Below are 20,982 nucleotides of genomic sequence, written 5' to 3'. Positions count from 1 at the left end.
ATAAAATCAAGAATACACTGGCTTTTAATTCTTGCTTGGTCTAGAAGGATGCTGTAGATCTTATCAAGACAACAGTTAAGCAGCTGAGATATTGCAACAAAGTGTGGGGGAAAAATAAATTAAAACATGAAGTGTTAAAGGAGAAAAAGCAGACCTCTGGAAAGTTAGCTCCAAAGTTCTGGAGGGCTGTTCCTGCAAATTAAACATAAATGCAGTATTTCCATACTTGTTTTTACAGAGAGAACAGGAACATGCCATTGTGATCTTGTGATTTTGAAGACTGATATTGAAATTCAAGGCTAAGATGCACTAGCACACAAGATGGGTAAGAAAACCACACCAGAAAATACCAGCGTGGGAGCTGCGGTAACAGAAAAGGGGTGAAATTCCCACACTTCAGGCCAGGACCCTCGAGAACTTGTGCAAGATTTCTGTTCTTGCCTGCTCTGAGCTGAAGGCTCAGAGGTGCTGCCTCAGCGCACCCCAGGCACTGTACTAATGTGAAAGGCGACATGAGAAGGAGGGCGCTTTAATTCCAGCTGCAAAACCCACAAAGAAAGGCCGTTAGAATAATCAGAGAGACTATTGCCTGAGGCATGGTTCAGAGCTTGGGTTGCTTCATATAGCAGAATGAGACACCATCATTTCTCGAATCCTTCAGGAAGGAAAAACTGTTATTTCAACTGAAGGGTAGAGCTGACAGAATAGCAAGTGCGTATAAAACAAACTGCAAATGCAAAATCTCACAACTATGAGAGTAATGAAAAACAGTGGGGGTACTCACTAACCAAAGTTTTACCTGCTTAAAGAAGAGACAACAGGTCTCCTCTTTGGAAATGAGACTGCCTCAATCCAGAAGTCCCCTCCCATTTGGTGTAACGCTATGATACACAGTAACTTGTTTGTGTGTTGAAGACATTCATCAGCTTTGCAATAATTTCACAAGATAAAATTTCCATCCTACTGCAAAGCAGGAATTTCATTCACGTGTACCCAAGACACAGTAGCTTTCTTAGCCCAGCTTACTACATGTTCTGTAAAACACAAAGCACAAGGTAGCACTAAAGGCACAAACACAGTAGCAGAGCTGTTTGGCAGTACTGGTAATATTCCCTGATAAATATTTTGTGATTCAGAAAGAATCTTCTGAACTGCAGGTGGATAAAATACCTGGTTTAACTCAAAAACTATTGAGGGGAAACCTACAGATATCTCATTTGTGTCACCTTTCAGAAAAAAAGGCCTTATTTTGGGTTACTAAGGTACAGGCACACAACTTGTAAACACATACACAAAACTCCTTAGAAGCTACTGCATGAGAAACTGTGTCCCTAACTCAGCCATCCCCTCTTTAAAGCTGTATTAGTTTAGACCGTTCTGATCCTTCTCACTCTTCTGCATTGATTCCACAAATTTATTTACTTGCTTTAGAAAAGAAACCCAAATTATTTCAATGGTTTATTGGGCTTAAAATTATTAGCCTTAAAATCAGTAAGCATTTTGATACTGCTTTTTATTTTGATAGTACCCTAAGTTCTATTGGTTTTTTACTTATTCACATGAACGACTGCAGTGAATAAATATTACCTGACACCTGTCTTAAACATGAAATGCACAAACCATCCAGGGATGGGTTCACTCTATTGACAAAACAATCTGATTTCTCACTCTGAATCCTTCACCCTTTTTGAAAGGAATGGTTAGAGGCTACTTATCTTCTTTGGATGTTATTATGCAAGCCTGTTCATTTTCCAGGCTCTCCAGCATTATAGATTGAAATGGATTTGCATCAGTGACCATCGCTATTGCTCAGAGCTTCAACATATCACACCTCTTTACTCAATCTCTCAGTCTACATAGCACTCCAGCTATTATAATCAGTATGCATTACTCCATTTATTTTATCAGCACCAAGGCAGTGTAATTCTGATCACTGATATGAAGAAAAACTTCTTTTCCCCTTATGACAGCTGTGCTAGTTGCTCTGTAGCCTCACGAAAGTCAGAATGAGGAAAAGGTAACAGCTATAGGCTCAGCCATGCAGTGCAGGGGAGGAGGGGTTTTTTCCTTTTTCTTATTTTTATTATCCACACAATCAGAACAGTCGCTTTCCTGTTGGAACTAATTCTTCTTCTCCAGTGTAGACAAAAAAAAAAAAAAAAAAAACCAACAAACAAATTGAACCAAATAAGGAAAATAATTTATCCCTCACACTAAGAACACATATGCTATGTTTCAATCCAGAGCAAGTTTCTTCAACGAAGGTATCAGTCCATCCTAGAATATAAAACCAAATCAGATCTTGAAGTCTTACACTTGTAAAACTTAAAAAGCAGAAAAGTAGAAATTCAGTGTACTGATTTCAACAGGACACACTCTAAGCTAGCCCTAAGGAATCAGATCAATTGTTCAATATTAATAAAAATTAAAACCTCTACTGTTAATAGAAGCCATATGATCATCTTTGCTTCCTTATCAGGTTTAGGAGTTTCATTTTACCAGAAGTTGCTACCACAGTGAGCCAAGGCAGAAATACACATCTGCAGGATTTGGGGTGCTGGTTCGGTTCAGGGAGCAGGGGATGAGATAGTGGGTGTTGGTTGTTTTTTAAAAAAATACATGGCAATTTACAATTTTTACAACAAACAGATGTTTTTGAAAAAGTAGCAGTATTAAGTAACTTGTATTCCGTATTTTACACTCAATGTGTAACCTCTTTAAAATAGGTTAGATCATAACATGCTGTGGAGCACTCATTCTACTCCCCTTGTATCAGTATCCATAGCTGTTTTCCCCTGCCTCTCATGCATACGCACATACTCTCTCCCCGTCCTATTATAACCATACACAGCATGCAGGGAAGTGGGGATGTGACCCAGCAGCAGGACCCCCTGCTTCAGTAGCACTGCATGGTCTCACTTCAAGCACACACGAGTCGATTGTATCCCCTCTTCCAGCACATGAATACATTCAGAGTTGCAACACACAACCTTATGGAAATAAAGAGATATTGAGGAATTTATTACAACACACAACCTTATGGGACCAAGGAGATTCTGATCAATTTTACTGATGCCCAGAACAACTAAAGGACACCATGGAGGATACAGATATTTCAGTTCTGGGTCTGCTCCCTCTGTGTACATGAATCCTGCATAAAGGGGGACTCACTGCAATGATCACAGATCGATCAGTGAGAATTAAACGTAATGCCTGTCTGGAGGGACATCACACAACAGCGGGTTGCTTTCACAGCTTAATCAGCTAAAGGCACCCAAGTTGCTGCCATGTGCACCCCCCAGCACATCCAACAGATGCCTAGAAGTATCACAGGAAATTACAATCGGGATTCAATGATTCCAAGCATTTATGACTATTTATTCTTAATCGAAGTTTCTATAAACAAGTCAAAGTAGTTGAGGACCAAGGCTATTTAAAACATTCCAAGTTTATAAATGAAGGAGTGACCACTTAGGCAGGAACACCCAAACAGGTGCTGGGAAAAAACTCGACCCTAATTAACCTCTTTAAAGAACTGCTTAGGATAAACAAAAAAATAAATAAAATCATTTATCAGGCCAGATGGTGGTTGGGTTTGTTTTGGTTTGGGATTTTTTGTGAGGAAGATAAATCTTTAAACTTTCCATTTTTGTTCTGTCAGCTGTAATTTTCAGATTGCTGTTTTTCAAGAACGTGAAAAAAAGAAATCACAGTCCATTTGGTGGCCCATACACTTGACAACCAACAGTTGCCACACATACACATGCCACCAATCAACACAGACAGGATGCTACCCGAGGGCCCTCTCCAAGCATTAAAGACCTCACTCAGCTGTATGAGCAGCAGACTACTGCAAGAACAACTACTTAAAAAAAATACAACATGCAAGCATATTTCATAAACAGGTTCTGTTGCAGTCATACATTTAAAAAAAAAAAAAACAAAATTGAAGACAGCATTTGACATTAAAATTAAAATATTCTATCCCTATTCTATCTGTGATTCTGCCCCCACTAATTCCTATCTCAGCCCTAGAAAGTATAAGCACAGCAACCTTTTGCGAATCAGTTCAGGTCTGTCTATGAGATTAGATTCAGTAGACGGCTCAGGGTGTCACAATATTTTCCAAGGGCATTTTATTTGCTGTCTGAAGGTACTCTGGAAAATGATTTCTCAGCCATTAATTATTCATTCTATTTCTTATAATCAGTTATTTTAATTAGTATCCCAGCCAACTTTGCTGAGGATCCCACACTTTTAGTAATTAGGGGCAGCTCATTGCCCCTATTAACTTCAGACATAGCAAGACTATTGCTTTGTTACTTCAGCTGTTTTTATGTTTGCATTGCATATTCTGTTCTCCTTTACTGGTTCAGAAAGGAGACTGCCTTCTTGTGCTGTTTCTCTCATTTAGGCTCCATTTCTCTTGACTCTGTGTTAGTTGCTGTATTTTAAATCCTTCTGACTCTCTCTGAAGTCTTGTCTACACTGGATCAGTGTGACACCAGAAAAGTGCATCTGAACAGTAAAACAGCTCACACTGAGGGCCTAACACCCACCCTAAGTGCATTTCAGGAGGCTCTACCTCACTCTGGTTGCATGGACTTAATGTGTTCCCAGAATGAAACTTCTGGTTTCCCTTTGCCCACATACAGTCATATTCATGCAGTCCAAGACAGAATTCTGCAAGTGGGACAAGGACGGTGACTTCAAAGCACATTCCTGATCCAAGTTAAAATGGTGATGCAGATGATGACGTTGTCACTGATTAACTACGTTGCCTTTGGGGATGGTTTTACTTTTAAGAAGTGTCTTTACTTTTAAGATCACATTTCTGCAGCTACTGGACAGCAGCAATGGCCATGGCACACCAGTCCAACACCATCAGGCATGGATTAGCAAAATACAGCGGTGAGGCTTAGAACAGATTTTTACAATACAGAAAGAACTCTGCCAACCTGTATAGTCTCCTTCCCTTGTGCACTGCTCTGCTTAAGTTCACCTGTAACAGATACAGCTTGTAATACAGCAAGAGGGTCATATATATGGAGGCTCTAACCAGCTTACTCATTTTATCATAGCTCTGTGACCTCTGGAAGGCCATTCCAGATCAAGTGCTGACTAACAACTGTAGTTAGCACACTAACGTGCTAGTAATCTGTTAGAGTCTAAATACCCACAACACATAAAACATATGAATGATTTTGTTGCTATTTCAAATAATTAATACTTCTCATTATTACACGATGCTTTCAGTCTACAGACAGCAAGTTGTATTAAAGTAGCAGACTGTTGTAATTCAGTTGCTCCAATGCAACTTTGAGGAAGAGCCAAGCAAATACACCAGTAATACCCAGGCCTGTCTGCAGTATACCTCTGTCCTTCCTTGCAATTTACAAAATAAAGAGTCTAAAAAATTGCCCACCCCAGCCTGTGAGATGTCAGGGCAAAGAGGGAAGGAACAACTCTTCATCTCACAGTAACAGCAGTCCCGTAAAGTCCTACAGACAGACTGTTCGAGTAAGAGCCGTGCACAAAAATATTCACATACTCTAATACTAGTGATGACTGGTCTGCAGAGTCAGCAGATCACCTTTAGATTACATAGTTAAGAACTACATTGTTAGTTTATTTCCTTTCCAGCAACACATAAGCAAAATATATCTATATATCCTCAGGCTGCCAGATCTCCATTCTCGTATTACCTTTATGGGATGTTTTACTTTTCATATTCCAAGCAGTAAACCAGAAGGCTTATATACACAAAACTTAATCATTGTCTAACATTTATTATCACATTAAAAGGCCTGGAAACATTAAGTAAGGGTACCTAAAAACTTGGATGGCAGAGAAAGACAATGTTGAAAGTTGGCCTTAAAAATCTCAAGTGATGTTTTTAAAGTAATTGAATTTGAGAGCCAAAGCATGCTGAAAAGAACCCAAACCCATATAGATGAGATCAGTAGAACCTGTATCGCAGAATATTTAAGCTAAAATGCTTCTAATTGTTTCACAACCAAATAATAGTATGATCAGAACCTCCACCACTTGTAGCACATATGTGGTTACGACAATCATATTGCATCTGGTATTAAGTCATCACAAGCTGGATCTAGGTGCCCATTCAGGTAAACACTCCAACTCTGCAAGTTGAAGATTACTAGAAAAATGGAGTTGGTTAAATTCTATCTCCAAATAATACTGGTATTTGTTGCTCTTCAGTCCCCACTAGTTTGAGACTTAAAAATCCTCTGCCTTTTAATGACACTGTTGGAAAGAAGAGAGAATCAGAGATGAACTGACTGCTAAGACGATTTAGTATCAGCTCCACACTAATAAAACAGTTCTTTGTTTACTTTCTTTGCTTATGCTCCATCCATAAGAAGGTCAAAATAATAAAAAGGTCAATATTAATATTTTAACACTAATACATATTTGATGTATTAAACAGTTGGAATGGTGAAACATTCGTAGAGCTCTTCTGAATGAGAAACAGGCACCAGTACCTTGCTACAAGACCTTAGCATATATAATTTAGAAATAAATGAAGGGATGTATGAGCAATAGGAAGAAAGCGGGGATGCTCCCCAGCAGAAGCCAGCAAGACAAATATTTGGCACAGACTGCCTGGAGGTGGATTTTTGTTTGTTTGTTTGTTTTAAAAAAACCCCATGAATTCACCAAGAAAAATCTAAACATAGAAAAAAAACTGCAACCTTCTGCAAAAAAAAAAAAAAAAAAAAAAAAAAATCTGTGACCATGAAAACACTGTTTCCCCCAGTGCCCTGTATCCTACCACTCTGATTTCCATGGACTCCAACTTCTGAGCACCAAGTTACTCACCAACTCTTTGCCCTTGTTATTCTGTATTACACTGATGTGGATATTGAGACTATTCACTTTTTCCAGCTTATTCCTTACCTCTTTTTCCTAACCCAGTATCTTTCTTGAAAACTCTTATCCCCAAGACATTCCGCCTTCATTTCTGTTTCACACTGAAAAGCATAACTCTCATGACCAGTAGATTTCTCTGCTACAAATTCATTCCCCTTAATTTGTCCTTGCTAAACAGCTCCTCTACTCCAAAATTAATTCAGTGCCACATACTTTCCCAACACTTTCAACTCAGCTCATGAAACTCCTCATCACCAATTGCCATTTCTCCTCTAATCTTTGTAGATGTACACCATCTCTTTGGAGAGGTCATTTATACACTATCTGCGATTTGTCCTTTCTTCCATGTCCTTGTCTGTGGCCCAAGGAAGTCTACTTAAAGTACTATCCCAAGGATTTTTTTGTGTGTGTCTATACTATTACTCAGAGTACCCCTCCGGCACTTTCATTAAACAGAAGCTGTTGCCTCTATTTCCAAAACCCCACAGTCAAGATAATCGAACATAAATTAATAATTAATGCATGAGAGAAAAATGGAAACAGAGCTGGAGACCAGTTCTTGTACAATCCTTTTCCTCTAATTTTTCTTCACCAGGTAATGTAGTTCTGTTTATTCTTCATGATGCTGGTAATGCTTTTTTCCTTCTTGACAGGAAAAACACTCAAGAACATTCTTAAACTTATGCATACAAGTAATCATGCTTGAAGAGAAGCATACGCTTTATCTCCTTGCTGCAAAATAAATAAGAAATAAATTCTTTCCGGCAAGTACCATCAACTTCTAGAGAATTTAAAGCAAAAAATGAGAAGCCTTCAACAGTTAAGGCTGTGAAAATAACCTTCAAAACACAAACCTAAGCTGATGCAGCCTGGTACTCACATGCAAACACTCTGTCTCTCCTGCTGCTCAGTTTCCCCCACACAGCAACAAACTGAAAACTGCCTTTTCACAGCTGCTATTCCAAAACCTGGGGGAATCAGCTGCACCGCGCGAGAACTGGGCTGCTTTCAATTTGGTGCCAAAACTTCTAGGCAGAAGTGGGCATTAGAGATAGGCACTAGTCAAAGGGAGCAGTTCAGCAAACGCTGCTCCTCTCCCTGCCTCCCCTCCTAAATGGCAACAGCTAGAAACCAAGGAGAATCCTGAGTACCAGACCTGTGCATGCCACAGCCATCAGCAGGCAGCAAGAAGAGTAAGCTGGAAAGAAATACAAGAGGCATCTTTGCAGCCACTGTGCCAAAAAAACAAACAAACAAACAAACAAACAAAAAAACAACAAAAAAAAACCACCAAAAACAAACCTGTATGAAAAGAGACTCGAAGATTAAAAAGTTTAAAAACCTCAGAGGCTGGCACCCAGTTCAGACAGAGGTAATATACTAATTGGGGGTCAGTACAATCTAATACAGGACCAGGGTCAAGGAAGAAAGACTAGAACCTCAACACACATCCCTCAACCAGCTGAGGAGAGGCAGAGCCAAGCACTTTCCTAGAAGAACACACGTCACCCCGGCAAGTTTTGTCCCTGGGCTATTAGCTTTCCAGTTCTAGCAAGCAAAGAAATAAATGAGAAACAGCAGGAGACAAAGATGTGTACAGCTAGCAAACTGGGAGACATCTATACACAAAAAAGAAACAAGGATAAGAGGAAAGTAGAACACATACAGAGAGGCATTAAAACAGGAAAACAATATACACCAAAAGCAACTTCAGGACGATAGTCACCAATATTAAAAAGAAATGATACAAAGCCAGAAAGAGAAAAAACTAGTCTGATAAGAAGATTACTGTTCAGATACACAAATTACAATGTCAGAATAACAACTGCCTGCAAAGGGTGAGAAATGCAAGGCAGGCCAGCCAGGAAATTCCCCTGTACTGTTTCAGCAGTGATAATGACAGTCAGCTGATACTTCAAACTCTCTTTCTGTCACCCCCCCCATAGAAAATACCAGTAACTAGTATTGCTCAAGCACTTTTAATAGGGTATTTGCCAACAGAGTTAACGTACTTATCATACCGCATGGGTGACGGTAACAAACACTAGGTCACTACTTCAGAAAAAACAAAAAGTCCCCACAAATAATAATTTAAAAAATAACCAGATTTCAAAGGCAAATATAGGTAAAATAGACAGGGAAAACAAAACAAGCAAGCAGAAGAAGAGACTGATCAATTTCTCAGCATAGTATACTAGGTTTGCAGGCTGTCCCTCCATGTCAACTTCATTACATAGCGGTTTATCAAAGCCTCCTTTTCCCAGCACTGGCTGTTGGCCAAGCCATCCTGATCAATGCTGAGCTGGTGTGGCAGCAGAAGAATTTAAGATTAAAACAGCACTCTGACGGATTGTCAAGTCTGAAGCAGCACTGGAGAGAAGCAGAAGGCTTCAGAATTTCTTCAGCCACAGTAGACTCAATTGCCCTCATAAGCAACTTCCCTAGTGCAGGCAAGAACAACTTCTTCCCCAGAGAACAAGTTCTGACTGGGGTAATAAGACCTATTTGAAAATAATCTTGCCTCAAGATGTATAGAGCTGTGCAGGCCACCATGTTAAAAGGCTTTGACAGGATTTGCCAAAATACTCTATACTCACTTGACTGAGAACAAACTACATGCAGCTTTGAGCATCATGACAAGTTGTTATCAAGGTGTATGCGATGAGGAAAAACAAAGAGGCAAATAAACTTGATTTAAAATGACTTTCTGAAGCACTTCACCAAAAAAAAATAAAAATTGAATTTGTAAACGAAACGTTGCAGGTAGGAATGGAAGACGTGTTCCTGGAAAGCTCTTCAGAAGCATTTTCATCAGATGTTTTCCAGCTAAGCTCTTCCTCTGAAACATTTCTGCAGTTTCTGGCAACAATGGCTTCAGATGTACTCTCCTTGCTACCTTAACAGTGGGGGAAAACAGCATCTTATGAAGAAGTCTCAGAAGCTAAAAGACATTTTTTCTTTCCCAAAACAAGCCCAGACAATAAAAAGTAAATGCACATGCCCAGCTCAACAGCAAGGATAAATAGGGTTTGGGGCAGAAGAAATAAAGACATTGAGAAGAAAACTGTGATCATGAGAATAAAGTCTACCCCTGTACCCAACATTTTCCTGGTAAAGTTATTTAGTGTACATGTATCATTACAAACCAGTTCTTTAGAGGTAACGTCCAAGAAACACAAAAGAACAATCTCACAGAGTTCAGATGAAAATAGATTACTGATTATTACCACCCCTACTTTTGAGAATTAACTAGAAGTCACTGGCTTTTATCTACTCACGATTGAGCAGCTGGATGGAAGAGATGGCAGAAAAACAGGCCATTGAGTACTTAGGAAGTGAACTCATTTAGCTACAATTTCTAAACAGTCAGCTCAATTACTCAATTCTGCTACTTACCACCTACGAAAGCAAGACCTGAATGATCAGCTTCAATACACTAAGCTTCATGTGCTATGAAATCTTGTTTAGTGTAAGAGAGTTACCGCTCCCCCAGTCCTGGGTCACTACCTATATCCCATTTTATGGACAAATTCAACCTGCTGGTTTGAGATTCAGTTTGGCTGAGGTAAGAGAGAAGGAAGAGGAACGGGATTAACTAGCTCTTCTTGTCTTCTGTTGGGCTAGAAAGGTAGAGATGTAAAATACGTTCCAGAGGACTCATTAAAAAAAGGTGGAAATTACAAGAAAGTGACAAAGTCTCTTTAAGCCACGGGCAGACAAAACTTGCTTGATAAAAGCATGAGAGGTAATGGACCGATGCATTAATATTTCTCTAAAAGTTTGGAAAATATATGACCAAACATCCACAAAAACCTACTGAAAATACGCTACGAAGCACAGATTAGTTCTACTCTGCAGAACTCTACTCTTTGTCAGGACCTGCTACCCCACCTAGAAAAATCATGCCATGCTTCAATTTCACATCGGCAATATCGGCTTATTCTTCCTCCTCCACCACAAACCTACCAACAACCAGAGTAAGGAAGGATGCAATATTAGGTCACCAACTAACTCTGAACAGTTTAAAAAAAGAAAAAAAAAAAAAAAAGAGTATTTTTACCACATATCCTGCAGATTTAAAAAAGGAATTCAGCCAAATTACAGAAGTATGTGTTTCAGTAAACTCTGGGCTAAATTATATTGAATTTGACATTAAAAATAAGTTAGCGGGGTTGATAGACTCTGGTGAATTACAACAGCTCTTTTTTTTCTTAAAGTTTGATATCTTTTTTTTTTTAATTAATTTTATCTACCACAGTAAAGCTGAGCTAATTTTACTTAGTGAGAAGAAAGGACAACAGTGGAATGAAACACTGCCTGCATTTAAAATTCTTTATGTTAATTAGTACAGCCCAGTCCGTTAAGTATAGTTTCAAGATACCGTATAGTACATTTTAATCTGATACTGAAGCAAGAACATAAAGAAGCCAGCCATATTATAAACCATTTCCTTACTGATATTACAATGCAATTGAGGATATTTGATATATGAATTCCATCTCATTCTCTTACTGAATAATATGTTCCACATTAAAAAAAGCAGCAAACTGCATTCTGCAATATTTGCTCAGCAATATGCCAAATGAACTAGCAGAAAGAACAAATTACTTCTGCTCTCAAGCAGGGTGGATACTATTCTTAGGTTATCAGAAGGACTGCTGGTGCAAAAGCTTTATGAAGAGTGCACAATGAGAGACAGGCAGACTGGGCTGGGAGCTAGAACGACAAAACATCGTAGGTTCAGGTTTGAAACCATACCTTGGATCATTATCTGATGATGATGGATAATGCATACAGTAGTTAATGGCTCAAGTTAAGCAACACAGGAATCTCAGTCCAGTTCACAATGGACAGCCAGCCACATCACTCAAGATGTGAAGCAAAAAAAGAGCAGGAATTTAAGGGACAGTCCACATCTGTACTGTATCTTGGCAGTGAGAAAAGTCATTCAGGAAATAAGGCAGACTTTTACCCTGCGGAACTTGAGTCCAGCTATCACACATCCAGAAGTGTCTTACTACAGAACACAGTGTAAGACAGGTGGTTATACTCTCACTCCTGACACTGACACAGGGCCACCGTGCAGCAAGGAGTGCAAAAAACAGAGCAGAAAGAGGACTCCTTCATGCGGCTCTCAGCAATCCTGAGCTATCAAAGCAGGCTTTCTGAACTCTCAAAACTCAGGACCAGTTCTGCTACTCTCTATACCGTAATTCACTGGGTAATGTATCAAACTGCCAAATAAAGAAGAAGGATGTTTATGTGCATTTCATTACTCCTAGGCAGAAATGAAACTCCCAGAAATAATTATTTTTTTGTGTTATGTCTTATTTAAACTAGTTCCTGATGAGCAAAATATGACAAAACATCCTTGTCCGGCAGCTAAGCTCCCAAACATGCCAAAAATCTCTTTCTACATATAGCAGTTAAACCAAAAGTCAGAGTTCACTTAAAAACAGTAATTAGCAAGAGTAACAGCTAATTTTAGGTATCAAGTAAATTCTATCAATCAGCCTGTGCATTGCTCATATGTTAAATTCACAACTGTTGTATTTCTGTATTTGCTGCACATCAGTAATCTCTTTTCATCCATCTTACTAATAAAAATAATTGGTACTGTAGTTCCGTTTAAAACACAGTTCCTATACTTAGTGACTGAGATCAGTGAGAACTTCTAAAATGTTCTGTACCTGCTGCAGCTGATGGCCACAACTTGGAAGCTGATAGGAAAATTTCATCAAGAGGAGGGCAATGCACAGATGGGCTGTGGGATCTCACCTCTGGAGGCTTCCTGATGTCAGCACTACATGAAATCAGCTTTCGCTTTGTCCAGGGGGAAGTCACACTGAGATGACCTAAAGATGTCCCTTCACAATGTCATTTCTATGATGACTGGTTTGAAGTGGAGAGTCCTCAGAGCAGTGGTAAAAATTCTCATTTTGCCAGATTTCCTTTGGCTTCCTGCTTAGAAGACATCTTCATACAGGCTTCACAGTTTAAGTACCTAACACTTAAAAACCAAAATGTTCTTCCAGAAATAATGTTATTTTTACCACCATGTTAACTTGTCAGAGAACACAACAAGCACAAGGTATCTGTAACAGGCATAATTCAGCCACCCCAAAATATTTAGTACTGAATTTTACAAAGCCTTAGAGATATGGAAGTACTAAGATCATAAAAAGTCAAGTTCATAAAAAGCCAAGAATTCCTTTTTGTGCCCTTTCACTAGCCCTCTGGAAAGTGATGTGGAAGGAGGTTTTTCAGTTTCTTCTCTGATTTGATTTGGGTTTACTTGTTTTATAGAACTGAAAGTAAAATATCAACAAAAAAAAAAAAAAAACAAAACACAACAAACAAGCAAAAAAAAAAAAAAAATCCCACCAAAACCAAACAGATATGCAAGTTTTTTTAAGAGCAAACCTTTCAAGAGCTAAGCTTTTCAGTGCTTTTCTGGAAATAGAGCACCTTGTTTTGAAACTTTAAGTATTCTATCTATTCAATCGCTGGGAAGTAACAGAGAATAAGCACTGTTACAGCATAAAACCCTGTCACAGACCTGCCAGTCCTCAAGAGCTTGTCTCTGGTGCACTAGATGCTGAGAACAATTCCGGTCAACCTTCACCAGAAGGCCACTCTCAGCATGATAACTGTTTCCCTGTACAAAGACCTCACTTAATAATTGCTGACACAAACTAGTTTTCTTGTTCACCTCTGTATTAAGGCAGAATTGGCTGAAGTTGGGCACAGATGGTGAGATCGAGACTTGCGGGAGGCACCTCCCGGAGGTTTAACTCCATCCAGCTCGCAGCGCAGAGCAGCAGAACATCTTTTCCCCTGCAGAACGGCCCCGCCGCCCGCGCTCCGCGCTCCCAGCTCCTCGGCACGGCGGCTTTCAGCGCGGCTCTAAAACTTAACAGACTTTACACGCTCACTGAGGGGTTTCTCGCTGACGGGCTGGTCCGCTGAAGCCCCGCTCACACCGAGCTTTGCAGCGCCCGGTTTAACCCTGCCCCGCCGGGCCACAGAGCCCGCCCCAACCTGTTGCGAGCCAGAGAGCGGCGGCGGCAGCAGCCTTATGGGACGGCACGCGAGGGTAGCGCAGGCGGCGGGGCTTACCTTCTGCTGCCGGCGGGCCATGTCGGTGGGCTGCTTGGCGTTGAAGGGGTGCGCGATGCACCTCGCGATGAACACGTAGAGCTGCAGCCGGAGCCGCTTCTCCTGCTCCTCTCGCTGCAGGCGCTCCTGCTCTTCCCGGCCCTCGCTCAGCAGCGAGGGGCTGGGGCTGGCCGCCCGCGCAGCGCCGGCCTCCCTGCCCCGGGGGTCCCGGAGCGGCGGCGGCAGCGAGCGCTGGGAGCTGCCACCCGCCGCCACCAGCACGTCCCGCCGCTCCTCTTCCAGCAGCTCATCGGACTCCTCCTCGCTGGAGGAAGGGTCCAACATCGCGCTTGGCGAGCGCGCCCCGCAGCCAGGCGCGGAGCGAAGCGGGGAGCAGCGCGCACCTTTCCGGACACGTCGAGTTTACACGCGGAATGCTTCCGACCGGCGGCGGGGCGGGGAGGGGAGGCGGGGTTTGGGAAGTGGGTCGAGCCTGGGTTGCCGTGGGAATTGCTCCGAGCGGCTCCCGGCGGAGGCGGGGCCGAGGCCGGCCTAACACCTCAAGCCACCCCGGAGAGGGGCAGCGGCCTGCAGGTACTGGTCCGGGAGGGGCCGCACCGCCCCACCCCCGCCCCTGCCTCGGCGCGGCACGGCGCGGCACGGCACGGCTGCCCTGCTCCCTGCGACGAGAGCTGGTGCTGGCCCCGCTGAACAGCGCTGCGCTGCTCGGGCCCTGCGAGTGCTGGCCTCGGCTGCGCCCTGCCCCGGGGAGTGCAGGAGACTCTCCCGCCGATCGCCGACCGGCTCCGACAGCCGGGGAACGCCGTGCTGGGAAGAGAGAGCGGGGGGTGTGCTCTCTGCTCGGGTTGGCTCCGCTCGGCACGGCACGCCTCGGCTAGCCGCTGACCCCCAGCTCGCTGGCACCCTCTGCTATGTAGTGTGGAGGGAAAATGAGAGGCGTCTCGACTAGCCCTAGGAAAAGAAGCCGCCGAAGCCATGCTTTTCAGTGAGCAGAGGCTGAAGCCTGTGTTGCCCTGCAAAACACTTCTGTTGGGAGCCTGCTGCCACAAACAAGTATCACAGTATCACAGTATGTTAGAGATTGGAAGGGACCTCAAAAGATCATCTAGTCCAATCCCCCTGCCGGAGCAGGAATACCTAGATAAGGTTACACAGGAATGTGTCCAGGCGGGTTTTGAATGTCTCCAGAGAAGGAGACTCCACAACCCCCCTGGGCAGCCTGTTCCAGTGTTCTGTCATCCTCACTGAGAAGCAGTTTCTTCTCAAATTTAAGTGGAACCTCTTGTGTTCCAGTTTGTACCCATTACCCCTTGTCCTATCATTGTTTGCCACTGAGAAGAGCCTGGCTCCATCCTCGTGACACTCCCCCTTTATATATTTATATACACTAATAAGGTCACCCCTCAGTCTCCTCCAAACTATAGAGACCCAGCTCCCTCAGCCTTTCCTCATAAGGGAAAGTAGTTTGCATGTCTGAAATCATTCTTCCTGACTACCTGTGGAGCCAGACAGGTTTCATATTAACAATGGGTATCTTCCCAGTTAAGAAACATGAAAGCATTCCGTTATCACTCGAAATAAAAAAGGCTTCACCATGTGAAAGCTAAATTAGGGCCCCATGGAGTGGTAGCCCTGAGGACAGCAGGGACATCGGAGTTCATGTGAACCAACAAGTCCTTCTCTTGCCCCCTGCGCACCATGTGTGATGGTGCCGGTACCAGGGAGGATGTGGAAGGTACTGAACAGGGTGGGATCACGGGCCAGGGCTACAGATGCTGGAGGGTCGAACTGGTTTGTTGAAGGGCAGTGTCCCCATGTGCTGCTTTATCATGAGAGCATCAGAGGCTCAGTCCACACAGCCTTAGGCCTCTGCTCATCAGCAGCAGCAAGTTTGCAAAGCCCTGGATGGAAACTTCACAAACTCAGAAGGCCTACCTACCCAGTTCTGTATGAGCTGGGCTGGGCTTTGAGTGGTGAAAGGCTCTAGACCATTACTGATATTTTGAAGCACCCAGTCTTCCAGCAGGGTATTTAGGAAAGGACTTTTAAAGGCGGCAGTTATCTTCCAAGTGAGCCAGGTTTCAGCAGGTGGGCAGCAGCTATTAGCTAGATGGCAGCATTAAGCATGAGTTGTCTGGGTTCTGCCTCTGGATCTTTACCAGGGGAGTAAGGTGCAGCACGGAGAGCCATGCAGAAAAACACACTGGTTTTCTTCAAAGTTTGGGATCTGGGGGTAGCAGTTATATACAGATAGGTGGATTATTTATAGGGTCGGCTTGTGTCCTTAACATTGAACTGGTAATAGTAGATAAAATCTGTGAAACGCAGAAAAGCAGTCAGGGAAAAGTAGGAATGTCAACCTATTGAACATCTCTGGTTACATTTCCTTAAAGCAAGGATTGCTCAAGCCTGTTTTTGCGGGTACCACTGTCACCACTCTCATGTCAGTGTTTGTTTTCCCAATGTATGACTGGCAAGTAGTGCCACTCCTGTAGTAGATAAGAGGTAGTTCTATGAAAAATATGAAACTGGTTACTGTAAACTACTTTTTGACTAAAAGCAATACAATGTATACTCAGATTTGTGGGGGGCCTTTTACAATAACTTGTTCTTATTCTAATAGCAAGTAAAAATACAGTAACGCTGTAAAAAAACTTCTTTTTTTCTTACCTTTACTGAAGATAGGAGTGCTCTTTGCTGCTTTCTTCAGGCACTTAGAACATCCATTTAAAATGTCTTTCCTGGAGCTGCATGCAATGAACCTTTAGCAAGGCAGTGAAAGTCTTGTACTTTGCTTTCAGGGCTCATCTATTCTCACTGTATCTCCTTATTTGGGAAAAAAAGATAAAAACAAGAACAATTCAGATTTTGTTTTCTATCAGACCAGGCTCAAAATAGAATGTGTTCATTTGGAATTGACTGCATTGATAAAATGATTTGACAGTATCTACCAGCATACCTAACAGTTTAGGATGAACCCTCTTACTTCCTGCATCTACTTTTAACATGACCCTTTATTTGGTATTGTGTGTTTCCATTCTGTAAAGCTACTCTCATCTAACAATTGTTGAGTTTTTGTTTCTGATCTCCTGTTGCTAATTGGTGCTGGTTTTTATCTGATGCATTTAAATGCAGAGTGTCTTATATTTTAAACATTCCTGCAGAGCATGAAAGCTACCCTTCCTGAGTCCCCTTTGTCTACTTTACTTACATTGGTGATATCCATCTCGTAAGAATCAGTCGGAACTTATCCCTGTATTCCTCAAGTGTTTGCGTATGCTGCTCAGAGGGCTAAGTACACAAATGTCAGGGCAGAATATTTATATTGAAATACCTATAAGCTTAAAAATTACGATTACAACAATGAAAAGTTGCTCATTAGTTCTCATTAAAATAATGTAACCAAACCCATTTTATTTGTACCTTCTCTTCACTTTTTCAGAACTCAGCACAGATTTATTTACAGTTGTACTCATTTAAATGCAATTTTTTCTGCCTAGATGTTATATTTTGCCTAATTTAGTCTGTAGAGCATATTTATTTTAACAAAATGGTGTTAAGAACTGGGCTGTTCCTTTTTATATGGCAATGAAATGAGGATTTTGTCAATAAAGCTTGCTATTTAGGGATAAAAGAAGCCATAAAAATAGTGTTGAAAAATTCAGCTTTAAACTGATCTAATTTTTTTATTTCAAAGTGTAGATAAAATTTTATATATGTTTTCAAATCCTTCATTTGTGAAAATACGTGACTAAAAATATATATAAAAATATACACTAAAAATGTAAGAATATATTTGTGCTCAGTTAAGATTTCCTATTATGGAATCAGTGCCTTGTAATTCACGTATAAACTGTCTATTGGTCATAAAATTCATTATTATCTTGAGGCTCAGTAGTTCACAATAATAAGTTTTAGCTTGATGCAGTGTGTTGTCAATTTAGACACTTCTTGTACTATTTTTCCTTAATGCTTTGGATTACCAAATCGTGATTAAGCAAGAATCTCACCTTATGTTATTTGTAAGTGGGTCATAGCCACAGTCAGGCATAACAATGATGTTTTTAGGGTGCTTTGTATTTGCTTTAGCATATATACTACCATGTATAGCATGGTAGTATATGTATATATAACATACATACATGGGAATGTATATGCACTGGGAGGTGGATGAAGTATTGTCCTCCCTTTGCCTTACCCATTGTGACCACCTTTGCTTGCATACCATGAACATGTGGAGAAAAACTTGAAAGCATACAAGAATACTGCCACAAAAGTACAAAACCTAAAAGTAAAGTAGAAGAAATAGCCACATTATTATGTTTGGGGTTTGGGTTTTTCTTTTTTCATAATACGATGGTGAAGCTTAGCATGTCTTGTTTTTGTGGCCTGGCTTACAGTTTCTAAAGGCATCTGACTGTTGACACTACTGTCCATTGATATGTGTGAGTTTTTACTCAAGCAAGAACACATAGTAGAGATAGTATATGGGCATATGCAATAAGTAATGTGGATTTACAATCCACCTGAAAGCATATTAGTTTGAAAGTGCAAAACAGTGCATTCTTTTTGTGATGAGCAGTGTCCAGTAGATTTTCATAATGATAAATTTATGATAAATTTAATGATAAATTTATCAGTGTGCCACTGGCTTGCAGTGCTCAGCTCCATGGTGTGAGAATTTTGTGCATAGCTGATCTATTTCCAGGTCCTCCAGCTTTTCCTTGCAGCAGATTATTTTATTCTTTTGTGAAGAGTATGCAGGAGGTGGCTAAAATTTCTGGAGGTTTCATTTCTGGAACATAAATTAATTTCATTTCATTTCTGTTTCTCCCAGAGGTATGTCAGATGGTAGCTCTATATTAACTTCAAGTCTTCTGTGCAGATTCAGATACTTGGATGGGAATTTATAGAGAGAAATCACAGACTAACACTGTGGTGTTTGCCTCACTTAAAATGGGTTTGGCAGTAGTAACTGAGTGTTGAAGTGAATGGAGATCTTCAGGTTGTACTGACAAAATAAACAGAGCTTTCCCTAAAATCCAGGTTTTCCACCTATTTACTTCACAGTGGGTCTCACTATAGCACTATATAGGTGGTGGAACTCTGTGTAAACATTCACACAGCTTCTTTCTGATGTCTGATGAAATGGTGGGATTAATTTTTTGATCCTCTCAACCATGTTAGCAAGTGGCAGAGCATACACAGGCATAGAAGATGGAGGAGATATTACGTCCTGTTTCTGTTACACTCTTCATAGAATCATAGAATAGTTAGGGTTGCAAAGGACCTTAAGATCATCTAGTTCCAACCCCCCTGCCATGGGCAGGGACACCCCACACTAAACCATATCACCCAAGGCCTCATCCAATCTGGCTTTGAACACCGCCAGGGATGGAGCATTCACAACCTCCCTGGGCAACCCATTCCAGTGCCTCACCACCCTCTCAGTAAAGATTTTCTTCCTTATATCCAACATAAACTTCCCCTGTTTAAGTTTTAACCTGTTACCCCTTGTCCTGTCACTACTACAGTCCCTGATGAATAGTCCCTTCCCAGCGCCCTTGTAGGCCCCCTTCAGATACTGGAAGGCTGCTATGAGGTCTCCACGCAGCCTTCTCTTCTCCAGGCTGAACAGCCCCAACTTTCTCAGCCTCTCTTCATACAGAAGGTGCTCCAGTCCCCTGATCATTCTCGTGGCCCTCCTCTGGACTTGTTCCAATAGTTCCATGTCCTTTTTATGTTGAGGACACCAGAACTGCACACAATACTCCAAGTGAGGTCTCACAAGAGCAGAGTAGAGGGGCAGGATCACCTCCTTCGACCTGCTGGTCACACTCCTTTTGATGCAGCCCAGGATACGGTTGGCTTTCTGGGCTGCGAGCGCACACTGAAGCCGGCTCATGTTCAGTTTTTCATCGACCAGCACCCCCAAGTCCTTCTCTGCAGGGCTACTCTGAATCTCTTCTCTGCCCAACCTGTAGCTGTGCCTGGGATTGCTCCGACCCAGGTGTAGGACCTTGCACTTGGCATGGTTAAACTTCATAAGGTTGGCGCCAGCCCACCTCACAAGTGTGTCTAGGTCCCTCTGCATGGCATCCCTTCCCTCCGGCGTATCAACCAAACCACACAGCTTGGTGTCATTGGCAAACTTGCTGAGGGCGCACTCAATCCCACTGTCCATGTCACCGACAAAGATGTTGAACAAGACCGGTCCCAACACCGATCCCTGAGGGACACCACTTGTTACACTCTTGCAGCCATTATCACACAAACACACAAATTCTGCTGCAAAGTCTTTCTTATTCACCACAATCTCTTTGCAATGATGGAGTGTATTCTTCTTTTACTACTTAAATGAAACACCTTTGCTCCACTGATCTGTATCAACAGTTGCAGAAAATGTGCCTCGCAAACTATTCCGTTTGATTTGACTCCCTAAAAGTAATCATTAAACAAAATGGTCTTTATCTCCTGATATTTCCTTTTGGCATGCCAGGCTGGAAGCCAGTGTGCATGAACTAGACAGGTCTCAGACAAGAGCACAAGGAAGAATAAAGAGTATCCACATGCTGAGTTCAGCTGACCAGGGTAAGTGATGTCAATAGCTGATCCACATAAAGAAAAAACCCTAATTTAGATCCTAGGATTTCCATGTGTAGTTTCCAGTTTCATAGCTCAGGTCCTGTTCATGCATATGTATGTAAATGTACAGAAATATATGAGAAAATGGTAATCGTATGTCCTGACATTTTGGAGGCATTGCATTACTTAGAAGCTGTGCAGCATCAATGTAATGAGCAGGCTATTGCTAAGAGGCCAGGTAAAGATTTATGTCACATCATCACTTAGTACTAAAATCAGTTCTAGAAAATGGAGATTTTTGAATTAATTTGGTTCAGGGTAGCCTTCTGGCTGAAATGTGGTGGTGGTCTCCACACCTTAAGCTCAAGTAATTAAGGCAATCTG

General features: G+C 41.7%; 1 protein-coding gene across 7 annotated transcripts in view; it reads right to left on the bottom strand.

The window, feature by feature from the left end:
* The window catches only part of CADPS2 (calcium dependent secretion activator 2), a gene marked incomplete at both ends in the record, with an annotated part of 338,118 nt that extends 323,781 nt beyond the window's left edge, over positions 1-14,337 (bottom strand). For all 7 annotated transcript variants that reach the window (XM_080622719.1, XM_080622717.1, XM_080622722.1 and 4 more), the window contains one exon: positions 14,014-14,337. In XM_080622719.1, the coding sequence (XP_080478845.1) occupies positions 14,014-14,337 (324 nt within the window). The remainder of the gene's footprint in view (positions 1-14,013) is intronic.
* Between the last annotated feature and the right edge of the window lie 6,645 nt (positions 14,338-20,982).

The sequence above is a fragment of the Psittacula echo genome (genome assembly GCF_963264785.1).
Source record: "Psittacula echo genome assembly, chromosome: 1".
NCBI classification, from domain to species: Eukaryota; Metazoa; Chordata; class Aves; order Psittaciformes; family Psittacidae; genus Psittacula; species Psittacula echo.
Note: the sequence above shows the minus strand (reverse complement) of the source record. Positions and strands in the feature narration are given on the sequence as shown.